Source organism: Belonocnema kinseyi, chromosome 8, assembly GCF_010883055.1.
Source record: "Belonocnema kinseyi isolate 2016_QV_RU_SX_M_011 chromosome 8, B_treatae_v1, whole genome shotgun sequence".
NCBI classification, from domain to species: Eukaryota; Metazoa; Arthropoda; class Insecta; order Hymenoptera; family Cynipidae; genus Belonocnema; species Belonocnema kinseyi.
Genome location: NC_046664.1, coordinates 112,314,328 through 112,333,042, shown reverse-complemented (window position 1 = coordinate 112,333,042; position 18,715 = coordinate 112,314,328). Strand labels below are relative to the sequence as shown.

General features: G+C 36.6%; 1 protein-coding gene across 3 annotated transcripts in view; it reads left to right on the top strand.

Annotated features, from left to right (window-relative positions):
* The window catches only part of LOC117178248 (N-acetylglucosamine-6-sulfatase-like), an 88,603-nt gene extending 70,533 nt beyond the window's left edge, over positions 1-18,070 (top strand). For 2 of the 3 annotated variants that reach the window (XM_033369588.1, XM_033369586.1), the window contains 4 exons: positions 910-1,111; positions 16,462-16,754; positions 17,378-17,494; positions 17,722-18,070. In XM_033369588.1, the coding sequence (XP_033225479.1) occupies positions 910-1,111; positions 16,462-16,754; positions 17,378-17,494; positions 17,722-17,883 (774 nt within the window). In that variant the 3' untranslated portion in view covers positions 17,884-18,070. The remainder of the gene's footprint in view (positions 1-909; positions 1,112-16,461; positions 16,755-17,377; positions 17,495-17,721) is intronic. The other variant, XM_033369589.1, reaches the window with a different exon arrangement.
* Positions 18,071-18,715: the final 645 nt, after the last annotated feature.

Genomic DNA, 18,715 nt, shown 5'->3' with positions numbered 1-18,715 from the left:
CGAAGAACGAGCTCAGATCTCTTGATATCGGGACAAGAAAGGTTATGCACATGAACAAAAGCATGCATCTTAAGTCTTCCGTTCCGCGACTGTACATCTCATTCCGTCATGGGGGTCGCGGAATATTGAGTCTTGAATGTCTTCACAACAGGGTTATTCTGGGTACAGCACATAGAGTTGCAAATGGAAGAGACCCTCTTCTTAAAATGGTCAGGAATCACGAAGAAGTGGGCAAAGGAGCATTTCTGTACAAAGCAACGGAGGAGGCTGCTGAAACACTCGGACTTGACTTCAGCATCAGGGATGAAGAAAATGCATCAAATCTAATCTATCTCGAGTACTCACTCCTGAAAGTCCGGATTAAGAAAGCACAAGAGAAAAACTTTCGTGAACAGCTCCTCGATAAGAGGATGCACGGTATCTTCCATAGAAATGTGAAGGATCAGTCAATGTCTTGTGAGCTAACGTTTTCTTTCCTTAAATCGCCCGGATTGAAGTCTGGTATAGAGGGTTTCATTTTTGCATGCCAAGACGGTGGCATTTCCACCTTAACATACCGTCACCACATTTTGAGCCAAGACATTCCCGATGATAGCTGCAGGGCGTGCCATGCACACCCCGAGCATTTAGCTCACATACTATCTAGTTGTCCTTGGGTCACTCCGTGTTCTTAGGGTGCACGAGGCTTTTGCTGGATCGTCGTATGGATTCCTTTACAGACTGTAACCACCTATCTCATGGTTATGAGACGTGGTTATGGCTGAAATTTTACCGCGATTTCGCTGGAAGCGGGTGCAATTTTTCAGATTAGCACCCGCTCCCAGCGAAATCCTGCGGTTGTCCTTATGACAAATTTTTATTTATACATATATATATATATATATATATATATATCATATCCTCATTTAGGATAAGCATTGGTTGGCCAGAATGGGACCTATTCCTTTGCCTGATGGTGTTTTACCAAAATTGGATGACATCTATAGAAGGCGTTGGGAAACTCTGTTAGCGGTCGATGACATGGTTGCGAACATACATCAGTCATTAAAACTCAAAAATATACTGGACAATACATATATTATCTTCACATCTGACAATGGTTACCATGTCGGTAAGGAACTCGATACAATGAGGAGATTTTGCATAGCATTCCGTAGCTTACGGTAAACGCTAGATTCATGTGATGGCAGTTCTCCGCATGCTATGTGAGTTTAGAGTTACCTTTTGCCGCTATCCGAGATCATTAACGTATGATTTATCATTTATCAAACCTACGAAAATATATGCAAAATCTCTACAATATGATTTCTTTTATTCTGCTAATTAGCCCCATAGATTTTTTCTTCAGAAGTTCCTGACTTTTTGAAAATTGTGCATCAACGTTATTTTAGTTCAAATATTCAACTCTTTGACTTAAGCCAAAATATTTAAATTCTGATGAGAACATACGAAATAATTTTAAAGAAACTTTCCTCAGATATTAACCTGCAAAATTAATGATAAGTTTAAATTAAATGATAAATCTATATTCGCGGTCGGGTAATTTTCAAAGTTGTAATAATGCCTTAATTTTACGTAATTCATGGCCTTAAATGTTGCGAGCCTGCACTGATTTTCAGGGATTTCGAAGATATGGCTTTACTTGTACCATATCCCATCGAGGCATACCCCATGATGTGGCCTAAGTTTTTATTAATTTTGATTACTCTATGAAGACCCGTGTGAAATGCAAGATGAGCTTCCAGAATCATTGGGAGTTGATCGTTCCACCATTTCTAGATGATTCCACACAATGGGAATGGTCCAAGAGCAAGGGAATTGGATGCCGTACGTACTGAAGCCAAGAGACGTGGAAGGCTAACCATCAACACCAAAACCGAATATCCATGGTTTGAAGCTCATGCTCTGTATTTGGTGGGACCAGCAGGTTGTAGTGTACTACGAGCTGCTCCAGCCTGACGGAACTATCACGGGCGGCCTTTATCGAGAATGCGATTGAGCCGAGCATTAAAGGAAAAACGGCCGCGATACGAGCAGAGTAACGGTTAAAAAAACCTGTAAAAACATATTTAGAAACGCTGATGGAAATTCCTATCCCACCCGCCGTTTTTTGCAGACATCGCGCCATCTGATTACTACCTGTTCCGATCCATGACGCTGGTCTGCTTAAGCTACGATTCAATTCTTATGAAGTTGCCAACAAATAGATCGATTCGTGGATAGCTTCAAAAGACGAGTCGTTTTTTCAATATGGTGTCGCCCTGTCGGAAAAAAGGAAATAATCGGAAAGGCTGCTTCAGAAAGATTCAGAAAGGTTGCGGAAAGAATTCGGAAAGGGTTCGGAAAGAGTTCGGAAATAGAATCGGAAAGGGTTATGCGAACTTTGCTTCCATTTCTTTCCGAACGTTGAGCTGTCCCACGAATCTTTCCGATTCTTTCCGAATGCAATAAACTATTGGGACATATGTCATTTATTCGAAAAGGTTCAGAATGAAGTAAATGGAGAGGGAAACTTCGCAAAAGTTCAGAAAGGCATCGGGAAGCTTCGGAAAGAGAAAGCGTTTGGAAAGAAACGGAATCAAAGTTCAAATAGAAATCGGAAAGGATCGGAAAGGTACTTTCTTTCTGATTCTTTTGCTAGGGCAGTACGCTGCAAGAAAGATGGGAGAAAGTAGAGGCTAGCGATGGATAATACTTTGAATGATCAAATAGTAACCTTTTTTTTCAAATAAACTCGCAATATTATAAATAAATCCTTGAATCTTAATGCATGTTCCCAATAATATCAATTTAAAGATTCTACACCTAAATATATGATGAACATATGATACATGTATCATATTTTCATCAGGATTTTGTACAGTTGACGATACAACTTTAACGTTTTTTTGATAAAAAAAATTGTTCTTATTTCTAAAGTTACCTGGTCATAGTTATTCGATCACCATATTTTATTCTGCACACTATGAAAAAATTCTTTTTCAGGGAATTACAAGAAAAAGACTTCAGAATAGTTGTTTTATTTAAACACGTTGATAAAAAACGGTCTTTTAAGTATTTTAACGTAAAGGAAATAATACGCGGTTTTTAAAGTGAATGTTAATTTTACCTTACAATTACAATATAACTTTTATCACTAGCAATATTTGTTACGCGGAGATTACTCAAATCATTGTTTCCTACCCAGAGTTGAGCAAATGCCACTTATAAGTAAATTATTCAAATTTATTTTTATAATTTCAAACATTCCATATCATGAGATTTTCTAGTTGAGACCCTTAGATATACTATTCATAAACTTAAATATTTTTAAATAAACCTATTTATGTGAAAATTCTTAGTACAGTCAATGTATACTTTTTCAGAATAATCTCAAAAAATGTGATTTCCCTTTTTCTCATTTCATAATTAATTTGGATAACTCAAGCTTTTGGAAGTAGTGTATTCGCATATATTTTATTCGTTCCTAAAGTTTAAAACAAATTGTTCTACTGGTTTTTCAAATACTGAAAAATAGTCACTGTCTACATCGACCCAGGCATAGCCACTCTCTCCTTTATCATTCTGAACACTCAAAGTGGAATCACTCGGTAAATTTATAAGATATCGCAATTAAATTTTGTAAGTTTGAAATTTATTAATCAGTAAATAAAGAGATGTGCTGTAATCAAATGTAAAAACAACGCTTGGCAACAAATTTTCTCTAGGCTACAATTTTATTTCAATCATTATAAAATTTTTTACAATCATGTCTTATCTTAGGATTTTACAAACTAATTAGGACAAAATAAATTCGAAATTGTATCCGTTATTTGAAATATAGTCCTATGCTCTTTTCATTTTTAGACGTCCCTATGAAGACGAGATCTCATTTTAAAAGGCCGGTAAAAAAAACCTAATTTCAACAAAAATGCTTTTGACATATCAAGCTGTAAGCAGTTTCAGTCGGAGAGAAAATTTATTGTTCATTTTAATAATAAAAATAATTGGTTATGATTGAACGATGGAAATGCATAAGTAGTCAATCGCCATTTCCCACCTTTTTCAGGAGACACTAAGAAAGTGTTGTAAATTCAGCAGGACCATTTAAAATCAATCTGAAAAGAGGCAGGCAAGTGACCTTATGTAAAAACTTCTTAGATGTCAACTTATATTTATTAAAAAAAAAATCGCAAGTTGTTTTATTCCTTGTGTCTTCAATTTAGTAATTTTGACAAATTAGTACTTAAATACACAATATCAAATAACATATAATTTTCCTCTGCTTCTATTTTCTGTCTATAACATAGAAAATTTTATTTTTTATCTCCATCATATATGTCCAAAGCTTCAATTTAAGCTATTATAGAAGAAATTTGACTAAGATGAAAGCTTCCAACATAGGAGTATAAAACTCAACATTTCTCCATTTTTCTCACTTATTAACTACTAATAAAAATGATAAAACTATAACGCAACAATTTTTAACTTTTGTCTCAACTATACATTCCAAGAGCTTCAATCTCAGCTATTACATTTTCATTTTAATCATAATCATACGTACCAATAACTCCAAATTGAGCCATTCCTGCAAAAAGTCGCACTAAAATAAAAAATCCTCCAAAGCAGGGGTCTTCTCATCCTTCAATTTACCTGTTCCTTACCCCTTTCCTTCAAATGATTGTTTGATTAAAATATGGAATTAAAATAAAAAGCAAGCTTTTTAAAGGATCTAATTATTTTCCTTCGCTCATGACTTAAAGTTGTAGCTCAAATAGTTTGTTAGGCGATATCAGAGACAGACGCTTGCGCGAGATTATAAAGAGTTTCCCTTGCGACCCTAAAAAAAAGAAGAGATTACTCTCGAGATACACTTCACGTCCGATATAAAAACAGTTTCAGGGTGGCCTGCAAGTAGCTTTTATTTCTAATCGGGCGCCTGAAACGTAAACAGCCAAGGCCGTGGAAATCATTTACTGGAATAACGCTATCTCTGCACGTGCGTATCCGCGTGCTGCGCCTTTCCGCTACACTACTGGTGTTTTCAGGCATGCGTGGCAGCCGTCTCTCGCCTGACGTCTTGCGAAGCTGTTTGGACAAGCAGTTTTAGGAATATCTTGTATCAGGCGTGGTTCTTTTTTCATACTGTATCGAAGTAAAAAAATGTTGCTTACAAAAAGCCATCCAGTTTCAAGAAAATTCATTCAAAATGTGACTTTTCAAAGTTAGATTTCGTATTTAAAAAAATTCATATTTTAACCAAACGAATGAATTTAAAAAAAGAGAACTTTTTAACACAAGAGTTGAATTTTTGAACCAAAGGAGTCATTTTTTTAAGGTTAGTTTTGAACCACATAGTTGGACTGTTCCTGTCTCGTTCTTTAGCGTTTGCTTCTTCTACCATACTTAAAAGTTTAATTCTTGGTCATCAAACAACAAAAAAATGAATTTGAAACCAAATGGTGTCAGTTTTATTCTGAAAATATTAATTTTCTACTAAACAATTAATTTTTAATTAACTGGTTGAATTTTCTATATGTTTAAAAACAAAAAGATGAATTTTCAACAAGAGTTAGATTTTTTTGTAAAGCTAATTTTTAACCGAATAGTTAAATTTGCTACTAAAATAGCTGAACGCTCTACAGGATTTTCTCTACAGGATTCAACCAAGGAAGTGAAATCTCCCCTATTTTAAGTTACCTGTACACGACTGTTTCAAATCTCACAGTTTTGTCACCTTCCACCACGGTCCCTGTATGATCTCCACCGCATCAGCAGCTGACCAATGGAAAATGAGACCCGGAGAGCGAGAAGTCTTAGTTTTTTAAATTGACTACTTTAGTATGACCTCGTGAGAATATGTAATATGACTTTCTGACCGTGGAAAGTCTTCAGACGATAAAATTGGCCCTCCTTGGCACTCTTGGCACTCCTGTGCCAAGAACTATGCAAACTTTCCTGATATTTTCATCTATTCTGGCATGATCGCGACGTCATGCTAGAGAACTCACTATTCGGCGAAATATTTAAATCATTTTTTGGTTCTATTATATCGATTTTTACTTGGTAAATTATACTATTTCAAGAAAATGTTATATTTGTCACGTCGTACGTAAAGAAAAAGTCTTGAAAAACGCTGGCATGCATGATGCGCAAATGCGTTAACGGACCGCAGGATTTTCAAATGTTCAAGTCGGGGCCGTTTAAAATAGGCCTGCTCTTTACGGCGCATTCGCAGTTGAAAAACTTGGAAAAGTTTGTAGGAAAAATCCTAAATTCATGCCAATTATGTCTTTGAAGTCTTATCATTAATTAAAGCCAATGAGACTTGTAAAATCTTCACTGGTTCCAGAGATACAACTAAAAATATCCAATTGTTTCTGCGCTGCATTTCAGTCACTTTAGCAGTGAGTCTGCAATGCGCGTCGTTATCTTGGGACCCCCTGAATAGTTTTTACTTTTTATTGACTTAAATCAAAGATGAGATTTCACAGATTGCGTCCTGTCAATTTCAGTGTTTTTCTTAAGTATTCTAAGTCACAGCATGAGTAGAGGTTAAAAACAAAATCAGAGGAATTCTCGTCGGCCACCACTCTTGCGGTCGACAGTAGTAATCGCTGAATAAAACATGAAATATGAGACTTGGACCTTTTTAGTCGCATCTTGAGAATCCGTAAAGATTTAAAAAATTTTATTGGTTAAAATTAAGGACAAGACTTTAAAAACTGCATAATATAAATTTCAAAATTTTCTACAACTTTCCCAGGTCATGCCACAAGTTGAAGTCGAGATGAAGAATCACACCCCTCTGCTAGTATGGAAGCGCTTTGAGGCACTGAATAAGCTAGAGACAGAAAACCGAGGCACTCTGCTCTGGATCCCTGGACACAGTGGCACCAAGGGCAATGAGATATCGGACTAGCTAGCAAAGCTAGCAGCAAAGGGAAACTTTACTGGACCTCAGCCAGTTGTAGGAATTTCCAGTAGGTTAGTCACTGACGATATTAACAGTTGGCTGCCGGGGAACATCAGAATGAGTGGGTAGCGGTCTCTGGCTGCAGACAGGCTAAAACACTCTTGGGCTCAAAGCTAAACCCTCATCGAGCGAAAGAAATACTCAAGCTCCGGAGGAATGAAGTCAAAGTCCTAACAGAAATGTTTATAGGACATGTTTATAGGACATCGTGGCTGCGGTCCTCTCTTTATGAAGAGGGCTTGAGGGTCATGCTTAAGGTTTATAAGGGGACGCAACGGGATCACCCAAGCGTCAGGGGCTGTGACGGTCTAAACCCAGAATATTAATAATAATGTATAGTTAAGGCAATTTGGAAGTTGCTAATACATAAGAAATATATAGAGGGCGCATAGAGTGCGATTGAAGTGTGTGGTACTGCGGTTGTAGGAAGAATGTCTGCTGATGCGTGGTGCAATAATGCAATCCAAGCAGCCAGCCAGGAAAAGAAACGATCGCATAAAAGAAACAGCACAGGCCTTAGCGATCAGGAGATAAATAGACTTGAAAATTAGTACGGACACAAAAAAGAAAAGCAAAACTATTAGTCAATGAAAGTAAAGATACAGTTAATAGACACCCCTGCCTCATCACCACATTTGCCCTTTTCACTCTCTCTTTTATATAACCATCCACTCCCCCATTTCTTCGAAACAGGAATCCCAGGTACACAAACTCTTTCACCTCCTGTAGCGCATTTCCCTTCCACTTCCACTCCCCTCTCCCATCTCTCCCACCTCCTTTCCTGAACACCATAACCTTCGACTTGTCCGCATTTAACTCTAACCTATTCTTGTCCGAATAGCGTCTCAACCTCTTCATCAACTCCTTTAAAGCCTCTTCGCTCTTTGCTAACAGCACTATGTCATCTGCATATGCGAGTGATCATATCCTCACTCCTTCTACTTTCTATTCTTTCGTCTCCTCATATACCTCCCTTACCCTTTTGATCAGGCCCCTCTTCACTCCCCTCTCCTCCATTGCCTCCCAAAACCTCCCCCTATCCACTGAAGGAAACGCGCTCTCTAGATCCACAAAAACGCGTACACTTTGGCACCCTTTTTGGTTAATTCTCTATCAACCACGTGTTGCGCGACGTAAATATTGTCAATAGTGTTCCTTCCCTCTCAATCCCGCCTGCGTCTCCGGCAATATTCCTTTCCCCTCAACATCCTTTCGCAGCATATCTGCTAACACCATCGCGTATATTTTGTACGTAGTATTCATGAGCGTAATTCCTCTATAATTTTCCTGCCTCTCCCTATCCCCTTTCTTATACAGTGGTACGATCAATCCCTCTCTACACCCTCTTGGGAATCCCTCCCCCCTCCATACTTTTTTCACTACCCCCTTCAGCCTCTGCCTTACCTCTTGTGAGCCCAACAGCCACGCTTCGTTCTCTACCCCGTCAATCCTTGCTACCTTCGATTCTTTCAACTATCCTATCTGCTTCTCTATCTCCTCGTCGTTCAGCTTCTCTTCATTTAACTCTCTGTATCTTCTAATCCCCTGATCTCTCTTTCGAGTATCTAACCCCTGAAATGAATCCTTGAAAAAATTTCTCCATTCGTTGCTACCTATCTTCTCACTTATCCCTACCCTACGTTTCCGAAACCTATTAATTGCCTTCCACACGTCCCCTTCTGTCTTAACACTTCTCAACTCCTCTTCAGCTCTTTTTCTTTTTCCTGCTCTTTCTTCTTACACATTGTCCTAAACTCCTTCCTGATTTCCACGTACTCCTCCCTTTTCGCAGTTCATTCTTTTCACTTCCTGTACTTCTTTTTCACCTTTCTCTTCATTAATAAATACCTTCTTTTGCACACAACCTTTCACATTCTCTTGTAGATCCTCCCATATCTCGTCTACCGACTCCCCCTCAAAGCTTACGTTGCTAAATTGCTGCTGATACTTCTCTATCGCCTCTCTCGTCCATGACACCCTCTCCCCTAACGACCCTTCTTCCCCACCCTGTCTTTCGGCATCCTCCCCTTTTACCCACAAACTCAATGGCTGATGGTCTGATTCCACTCTTCCTTGCTCTGCGAATTTCTCCATCTCCTCATGTCCTTGCATGTTCATAATCACGTAGTCTATAACCGATACACCCCTCTTACTCGCATACGTGTATTCTCCCTCTTCGTGACCTTTTACCATACAATTCGCCACCGCCCACCCTCTATCCTCCATCCAGTCTCTTAGAATCTTCCCCTCATTATTTATTATTTTATCCTTCGATTTTCTTTCAAAGCTCTCCCCTTCCTGGTACAGGCCCCCTTCCCGCCCAATCCTCGCATTAAAGTCTCCCCCCATTACAACTATATCCTCATCTCTCTCTCTCTTAATACGTTTTCTACCCTTTCTTTAATCCTTTTCATTCCATCCTTATTGTACACAGTCACAAACTTATACATCATCCCTCCTATTTTCACAGCCCTCATTTGCATGCCCTCCCCCTCTCCCTCTCCAATCACATCAAATTCCTGAATACACCTCCAGAAATCCTCATCATTCTTCTTTATCCATGCTACGTTCCAGTACAACACCTTAAACATTCCTCCACCCTGCTTTACTCCCACCCCCCTACTTCTCCCGAAACAAATTCCCCTGCACTTCTTTCAACACCTCCTTCTCTTCGTCCCATACCCACAATTTTCTCGTTTATTTTTATTTTCTGATACCCTACCTTCACTGCTCTCCCTTCGCTCCTCTCCTTCCTAGCCCTGTCATTTAGCATTCTCTGAACCTCCCTTTCCTTCCTCATCAAATCTTGATCGATAAAAATCTTATTGTACTTTATCCTATTTTTGTTACGCATTACCCCCAATTTTTCTTCTCAGCTCTCCAATTCCACCACCGCCACTTCATTCTCCTTTCTCCCCTTTATCCAAACTTTCCCTACCTTGCCTTAAACCTATTCTATGCTCTGTAGCAGAGCTTCTACCCCGTCCCTTTCTTTCCCTTTCTTGAGCTTCAATCCTCTTATCACTATAATATTTCTCCTATCTGCCTTCTCTTTTCTCTCCATTCTCAACTCCATTGCCCTTATCCTTTCCTTATCTGCTCTCTCCTCCTTTTCATTCCTACGCTCTCCCACTTTCTCTTCTATCATGATCTCCGTTTTCTCTCAAATACCTTGCTTCTCACCGTCCCCCCTGACCACTGCTTCCATTCCCGACATGCCCTCCACCTTCTCCAGCCTTTTTTCCGCCCTTTCCTTCCACTTCCTAATATCTTTCATCTCCTTTATTTTATCCTCTTTTTCCTTTCTTACCGACATCAACTCCCTCTGCAATCCTTCTACTTTTCCACTCAGCTCTTTTACTTCCTTTCCCCATCTCATATCTCTTACCCTCATGTCCTCCCTCTTACTTTTCATCCGCTGCATAGCCCCCCTTACGTCCTCCCTTAACCCTCTGAGCTCACCTATCAGCACACCGATAGCCTTCTTCTCCGTCTGTCCCTCCATTGGGGGTGGGAGGGGGGTGACGTACGTGTTCGTACGCTTTTTTTAAACGGACTCTCTAGCGGACATTTTCCGGAATCTCTTTGCTTTCCATTTTCCTCTTCAAGAGATCCTCCCCCTCACTGGCACTGGACGCTCTCTCCCTTGCCTGATCGCTTCTTGCGCTCCGATTTTTCCCCCTCCCTGTCGCGTCACTTGACACCCTACGCACAACTGGCCGTCGTGTCTCTCTGGAAATTTCCTCTCCGTCTACTTTATTACCAGTACTGCCAGTACTCTCGCTGCCCATCTCCCGTTCATCCGTCGGTAACTGTAACCTCTCCATACCCAAAAGTACTCACTGCCGCCCACAGATCTCACTTAAGACTGCTGCCACGTATTGCCCGAAAATTTTAGTTTGTTTGCCCTATCTCACCTCTCACATCTCCTTTAGCCACCCTTTTCTCACCCCTAACATCCTCCATCACTACAAGACCCTCCCTTGCCTGCCATGAAGGCCCAAAAACCTAAACACAAAACTACCCCGCTCCCTTGCAAACCTAACCTCACTTTCCCTATTTAGCCAAATTCCACCCCCCAACTACAATGTAAACTAATTTCTTCCTTCCCAATATACCCCTCACAACCGTACTCACCTCCTAGACTTCCACCCTCACACTCCACTCACACCTTCCATACAAACTTTGTAAAAACTTCTCACCGCCTGTCACTGCACATTTTCTCACTACCGCCACCAACATGCAAGTCCACTCCTCAGTACTTAAAGGGAGGGATATCGAAGATTTTTTTAATGTCTTGCAAAAGCTAAATACCATATAGTAGATACTACATGTGCGCATAATCCCAAAGTTCTGGACCCTGCTTTACAAGTACAGGAACAGTAGTCCAGTATTATGTTCGATATCCCTCCCTTCAAGTACTAAAAAGTGTTCTCAATGCTAGTGTTAATGGTCAAAATCAAGACATCGAAATAACAGATGCAGTCAGTGGAAATGGTTGAATAATGATTTAAACCTTTTAATCAAACGGATTAAGTAGTGAGAAACAAGGGGACTCACTTTAATCAAGCATGTCGAGTAGTAAGAGGCAAGGGGACTCACTGTAATTAAGCACCCCGAATAGTGATCGTTGCTCTTCGGTAGTGTTAAAAATAGGAAGTATTCAGTATATTTTACAGAATTTATTTTTCGATTAGTAATTTTACTAATTTTTGAAAAAGAAATGTGGTCGTGTTCGATTTTAACAGCTTTCAAAATAATTAGTTGAATTTTAATTTTTTTTCAAGTATGACGCCAGTCACTTAACGTTACTTAATTCGAAAACTTTTCATTTTAGATTTGTATTTTTAAGCTAACATTTTTAATTTAAAGAGTTTTAGAATGCAGACTTGAAGGTTTGAACAATCAAAAATTAGATGCTCTTGAAGTTGAAAATTTTCGATTTCAAGAAAAATTTCAAAAATAATTTTACGTTGGACAAAATTTAAAACAACTTCTAGATTTCTCAAGATTTGGAAATAAAATTTTCAAGCTTTTGAAGGATGTTTTAACAATTTGGAATACAAATAATTTTACTTCTTGTTCACGAAGTGTTCAGTTAAAATATTTTAATTTTTCAATTTTCAAAGTTTTCAGCTTAAAATTGCTTAAGATAATAAAATTTTTAGTGTAATGAATTGATTCCTTAATTATGAGCATCGAAAAAAATAACGGGGATTTAGACTTTTTGGAATTTAATCTGATTCTTTAAACCCTATTATTTATAAAAGTTCAAAATTATAAATTTTGCTGTTAAAGCCATGTGATGAGTATAACAGCTAATCAAGTCAGCCCTGAGATAAATATTTTTCACCCATATTGAAAAATAAAAGTTTAAATAACGCGGAAAGTGTTTTCGGGAAATGTTCATAAATATTAAAGGATCTTTTGCGATCTTGCAAAGAATTAGAGGAAGAAAAAAGTTTATTCATGCAAATTATGATTATCGACGGACACATTTAGGTTTTACAGCAGAAGTTTGACTTAAAGTTTCACTGACGGTAATCATGTAATCTGTTTTACCCACAGACCACTAGAAGTTCGAAGTTGTCTACTGCTTTGACACAGCTGATACCAGACTGATACGTATGTGAGACCAAATATGTTTATTTGCATTTCAAGTGCAAACATTAGTTTTTGCATTATTTGTGCATAATGTTCGTGAGCGATTTTTGTTGTTTTTCCCCACTTTGATAAATATAAACCTCATAACTAGCCCATTGACAACATTGCCAATTGCTTGCAGGGTTTGACTACAGCACGGTCGGTATTTCTCAAAAATAGTAATTAAAGAAAAACTTTTCAATATTCCAATTATTTAGGACCAGAAACACATTTTTGCATGCCTTCTATTTATCGTGCCAATTTTTTAATACGATATCTCATTCCGTGTGGACGTAACTTGGGAAAGAAAACTTCCATTGGTATTTCCTTCAAAAAACATTTTTTCCTCAACATTTTCGCCGGAAAAAAGCAGAGACATGGACTTTATTACCTCATCTTTAATTTCCCAAACTTTCAGAGCGATACCTCATTTCGTTTAGACGTAAGTTGGGAAAGAAAAATTGAAGACCAAGTTTGGTCACGTGACCCTCTCGTCACATGACCTTAATCTGAATTTCATTTAAACTTGGTCTGTTGAAAAGTATTTGTAGACTTAAAAATCAGTAATTTTAAAAGGTTTAATTTTCGAGCACAAGCATTTTCAAGTCCACTATGACATTATCAAAGAAAAATGGCAGAAATCCAACAATAAAGTATTTTTTAAGGCGAAACTCCAATATCTATGATTCAAACAGCCCTGATTGTTTATGGTTTGGTGAATCCCGAGATAGTACAATTTTTTTCCTGCAACTTGTTGATGTATCTTACCTCTATTTCAAGATATATCACATTATAGATTAAAACAGTCAACGAAATGCAGTATTTAAACAAGTTTTTCAGAAGTTTCAAGACATTAGAGTTCTCTATACCTCGTTTTAGAGGCAGAGGCTTCACACTATGATTAAATATAATTTTTCTACTAATTAAACCTGATAAAATCTCTAATTTATGTTAAGTTTTACCTCTAGCTTATTCTACGCATAGTCCCAGGATACTTTAAAATATGATTCTTCAAGATCACATAATTCGGAAACTAGTCATAGGATGTTGTAATACCACAAGAAATTTTCGTTCGGTAATCCGAGAACATTATTTTCTGAAAGTTTCAGCCAATTTGACGTAGGAAGTTTTTCCATTTGTTTTGGGCGTGGTCCTTCGCTCTTCATCACTGTTTCTAAATGGTTTAAAAAATATTTGTTGACATTGTTACGGATATCTGACAGAACATAGTTCTGTAACGTTGTTACAGAGCTGTTAAATCTACTTGGGGACAAAATTACTCGTTCACTGCTTTAACCCTGTTCTCAACTTCACAGTTGTATCAGTCTCCAGTACTGGATACTCTTATTATTAAATTAATAACAATTGATTTATCTGACTCTAAATTGTATCATTTTGCACAGAAAGTATTAAAGATATTGAAGTATTTTTCGAAGATTTTAAAAAATTCACTTTCAGGGTCTAACAGCCATGCAAAATTAAGTATTTTAAATTGATAGGACTTTTTTATCTTTCTTCTAGTAGGGCTCTAGCGAGTTTTACTTATTTATAGTCAGGATTTATAGTCAGGCTTAGGCCACGAGGGCCCTACTAGACTTCTTATGGACGTGTGACCATGGGCAGGATGAAAGGAAACTTCTGGCAAGGCATCAGAAAAAGTCCGTCACGTGTGGCGCGGAGCATTCAGAGGGCAATTCAAAATATGCGTGTAGTTTAATTTTAAAATACTTGAAGTTTTAGGGATAGGGAAATCCTATATTTAGTTAAACATTTAAAATTATTTTGTTCAATTTAAACATTCAAAAAACATAAGCACGTTAATTTTCAGAAATATAAAAATTCAGGGAAAGATACCGTTGAGTAAAGAAATTAATTTTCATTATATTCTAATGCCTTTTTCTAACACACGAAATTTTTCAAACAAAAGGGAACAGGATTTCCGATATTAGAAATTTTTTTTAACAATTGAAAGAAAACTCATATCAAGTTGTCTTATCTTACAAAATAACTTTTGAACCATTTTTTAAGCACGCGAAGGAGTATTTAAAATTTTTTTTGCATTTTTCTAAAAACAATACATTTCAGTTGACTGCTCTTAAATCTTGCAAGAAATTAACGAATAAATGTAGAAAAAAAATTATCAACGACTTTGGTATGTTATTATTGATAATATTTTAAAACCATTTCTTTAAATGCATTTTATAATACAACTCGAAATAAAACTGCAAAAATAAAAAAAAATTATATTTATTTATAATCTACGTGCAATATAATTGAGTTCAAAATTAATTAAATTATAAATTAATCAATTTTCCTAATAGATTTCCTTACTTACTCAAAGTTAGAATGTACCCACTAAAGCCTGACAGGGCACCCATCAGTTTTTTCTAGGCTAGAAATTCTGGCCTGGGACCATTCAGAACCCAACATAAAACAGGGAAATTTTGGGAAATTTCTGCACAGACATCTGCAGCATGACTTTGTCTCATATATTTAGAATTTATTCTGCTTATATTCTCACTATAATCTGTACAAAAATCAAGGTATCTCAATTTTTGGACAGATACAGTGCTATTTATGTTAGCTTAACACAAAATCGCTTATATCTACAGGGAGACACGTTGGAGCTTACCAAAAATATACAACCCCGCATACACACCCATAAGAATAGCCTTGACGTGTAAAACGGGTTGAATACTTTTTAGTGAGCCCTAGCGTGTCCACACTGTATAATAACCATGGACATAGGAAACAAGGGACTAGGCATGCCATTGCGGGGGTGATGCAATGAGGGGGGAGGTCCGCCACCTTTTGATGTCCCGCGACAAACGTGGCAGCACCCACATTTCTATTTTTAATGCGCAGTTTGTCGGCAAAAATGCTCGTGCGCATAATCAAATGGCACATCGTAAGATGGCGGCTCTCCCCACTCACGGAATTCTCCTCCCTCCCGTGGATTCAACCCCGCTCGCCCAAGTTAGGATATCATGCCTAGTCCCGTGTTTCCTATGTCCATAATAATAACTAATTCATGAACTGGAACCTCTCAATTAAATTGAGCATATTTTAAAGAAATACAGAAGTTTTGCACATAATATTTAGTATTAAATTATGTTGACAGCAGTTTAATTAAAAATTATTATACCGTTCGTCAAGTTATCTCCGTTTAAATTAGAAATAATCAATTCATTATTTAATCCTTTGTTACAATTTATGATAATAGTGTTTTGAGAATGCTAATAATTCAGGACCCGCCAAATGATTCAATTTTTTAATCTAAATTATTAATTTAATATTTTCATTAAACACAAACAATTACCTATTTAAAAGTTTAATAAATGCTACAATAATTATGTACTTATAGTAACATTCCTTTCATTTATCGTAATTACACAACTTTCGTTACGTTTAATTGTGATAAGTCAGTAACGTATTAATATTCACCCAAAAAAGTCAGGCGAAAAAACGGCTTAAAAACTTCCAATGTTCTAAATACGTCTTAAAAACGTCTTGGGAACATTATATGTTTTCAAACGTTATTTGTTCTGACTTATGACGTTTTTAGGACGTTCTTAAAACGTTTTGGGGCATTCGTGCCCACTGAGCATTGCCTTAGTGGATTTTGTTCATATATGTATACATATTATTTTTGAGTGTATTATTAATAACATCATTTAAATCAAACATATTATCAGTAAGAGCCGTTTTCAAATGCCCTTTTTGTGTGCAGCAAATCATGCAACAAACTTTTTTATGATAGTGCAATCCAAGAAGGCAAAAAACTTGTAAACTAACGATTTTGCATACAACGCAGCAAAAGAAATAAACGAGATGAATAGATAATTATTTATTATTTTCCATAGGTCAATTTGGTATGCCGCTGGATAAGAGGCAACCTTACGAAACAGATATACATATTCCTTTATACATTCGAGGTCCTGGAATTGAACAGTCAAAAATAGCAGCGCCTGTTAGCAGCGTTGACATGTTTGCGACGATTCTCGACATCGCTGGTCTCGAGTATTTTTCAGATGGAACTTCGTTGTTAAAGCATAATTTATCAATTGATAGAACTTTGCTGATCGAATACAAAGGAGAAAATTCTGAAGGCAGATCAAATTCCGGATGCCCTACTGATAGTGACCCAAATTTAGCCGTCAGTTTCTTTGCAAACAATTTATTCAGTTTCAATTTTATATGTAAAAAACATTTGTATTATTTCTTATAGTATTTCAATATTATTAGTTGGTATTACTAATGATTATTGGCTGGAAAATGTAAAGGCTTTTATTTGTTTGCAAAAGTATACATATAACAAAATGTTTCAAGGGCAAAATAACATTTTTGTGTTCGGCCGAATCTTGCTTTCTAATTCTTTGAAACGAATTAAGGCGCATTATGAATTAAACTCAATAAATCAGCACTTGATGAAATGCGCCGTCGCGAATTCGGACCAATTCGAGTGTGGCTTTAACTCTGTCGAATTGAAAAGAATTGACCAATCTTGAACAGTAATCGCGCTGACAAATTCAGGAGAATTAGAACCTATTAATATGATAAACATTAATTTTTCCTCAAATTAAGGCGTATAACAGATTTTAAATTAAATTACTTATTTCTGAATTTATATAAATTTGCACGCGACATCAACTCGTTTCTTTTGCAAAGCAAGGTTCGTAGATGCTTCTAGCGTATTTTTCTCAATTCGCCTCAGTTAGTTTATTTGCACGGTGTTATTCTCAAACAATGGAATCATGTACAAATTATATTTTTTTCTAGCAATGCAGCAAAGAATTTGCTTGCAAGTGTCAAGATGTTACAAATAATACTTTCAGTTGTATTCGAAGGATTTCCAAAAATTTTAACAATATTTTTTGTGTTTTTGAGGACAATGAGGTAAGGGCAACATTATTTGACAACTTGATAAAATGACTGAGAATGCTTTTGAGGTTTTATAATATTATTTAAAAATGGAAGGGCAAGAATTGTTGATAGAAACATTAAAAATATAAAAATTGAGAAAATATTAATTGGAAATCCTAACTCCTAAGTATCAAATACCAATTAGCATTTTAAAATTCTATTTATAACTGGATAATAATTAGTTATTATAATATTTGCAGAGCTACGTCGAAGCCTACGATTTCACTCAGGATCCTTACCAGCTGAAAAATCTTGGTTATGCAATGAAGCGTGGCATGAGACACAGATTCAGAAGACGTTTGAAAAATCTTGTTAAGTGTAAAGATGATCAGTGCGTTGCGATTGGGCCAGACAGATATTAATTTATAATTCTCCTACAATTATATAATACCATTATTGAATTATTATGCTGTTTTCATAAGTGCTTAGTAATAATCTATGTAATTTTTGTACGGTGAGGATACGGACAGACAGTTTAATAATACGTTAATGCGTCTGTATTATGTGATTATTAAACAAAATAATATAACCTATTCTATTTTTAAAAATCCTTTTATTGGTATTGTTACTCATCGGAACTAAAATTTGGCAAATTATTTCTACCTTTATTATCAAATTGGAAAAAAATATTTCAAAGTGCTTGGGGCCCGAATTATTGCATTTATGAAAATCGTCAGCCGATAGCCGCGGATATAAGAATAACTCGTCTCTCCCTTGCGCCCTCGGATGCTGAGAAGCAATTGTTTTCTTTGCAAATATTTTTATAAGGGCTCTCGAGAACTTGAATATATAGGAAAAGCAATCGTGTTCAAACTGAACACAGAAGACATGGAAATCTTTTGTGATAAATTTATGCTGCCTTCAGTCATATACATTTTGCAAAAGATTATGTTTCGGACTCCCCACTGAATCTACAATATTCTGGGGATATTAAAATAAATAATAAAATACATGTTGTTATATAGAAAGTAGAAATAATTTTTTAACGCAAAATATTGCGACTTTAATATATTTGAAGCATTCAACAAGAAATATGATACTGAGTTAAGATAGTTCAGTTACGGCTTTTGTGCGGATACCATCTGCTTTAATGATTTTTACCCTTTTTTAATAATTTATAAAAAAATACAAATCAAAATGAGCCTACAAAGATATACCGCCGGTGCTTAGAAGAACGAACCCGTAAATTATATC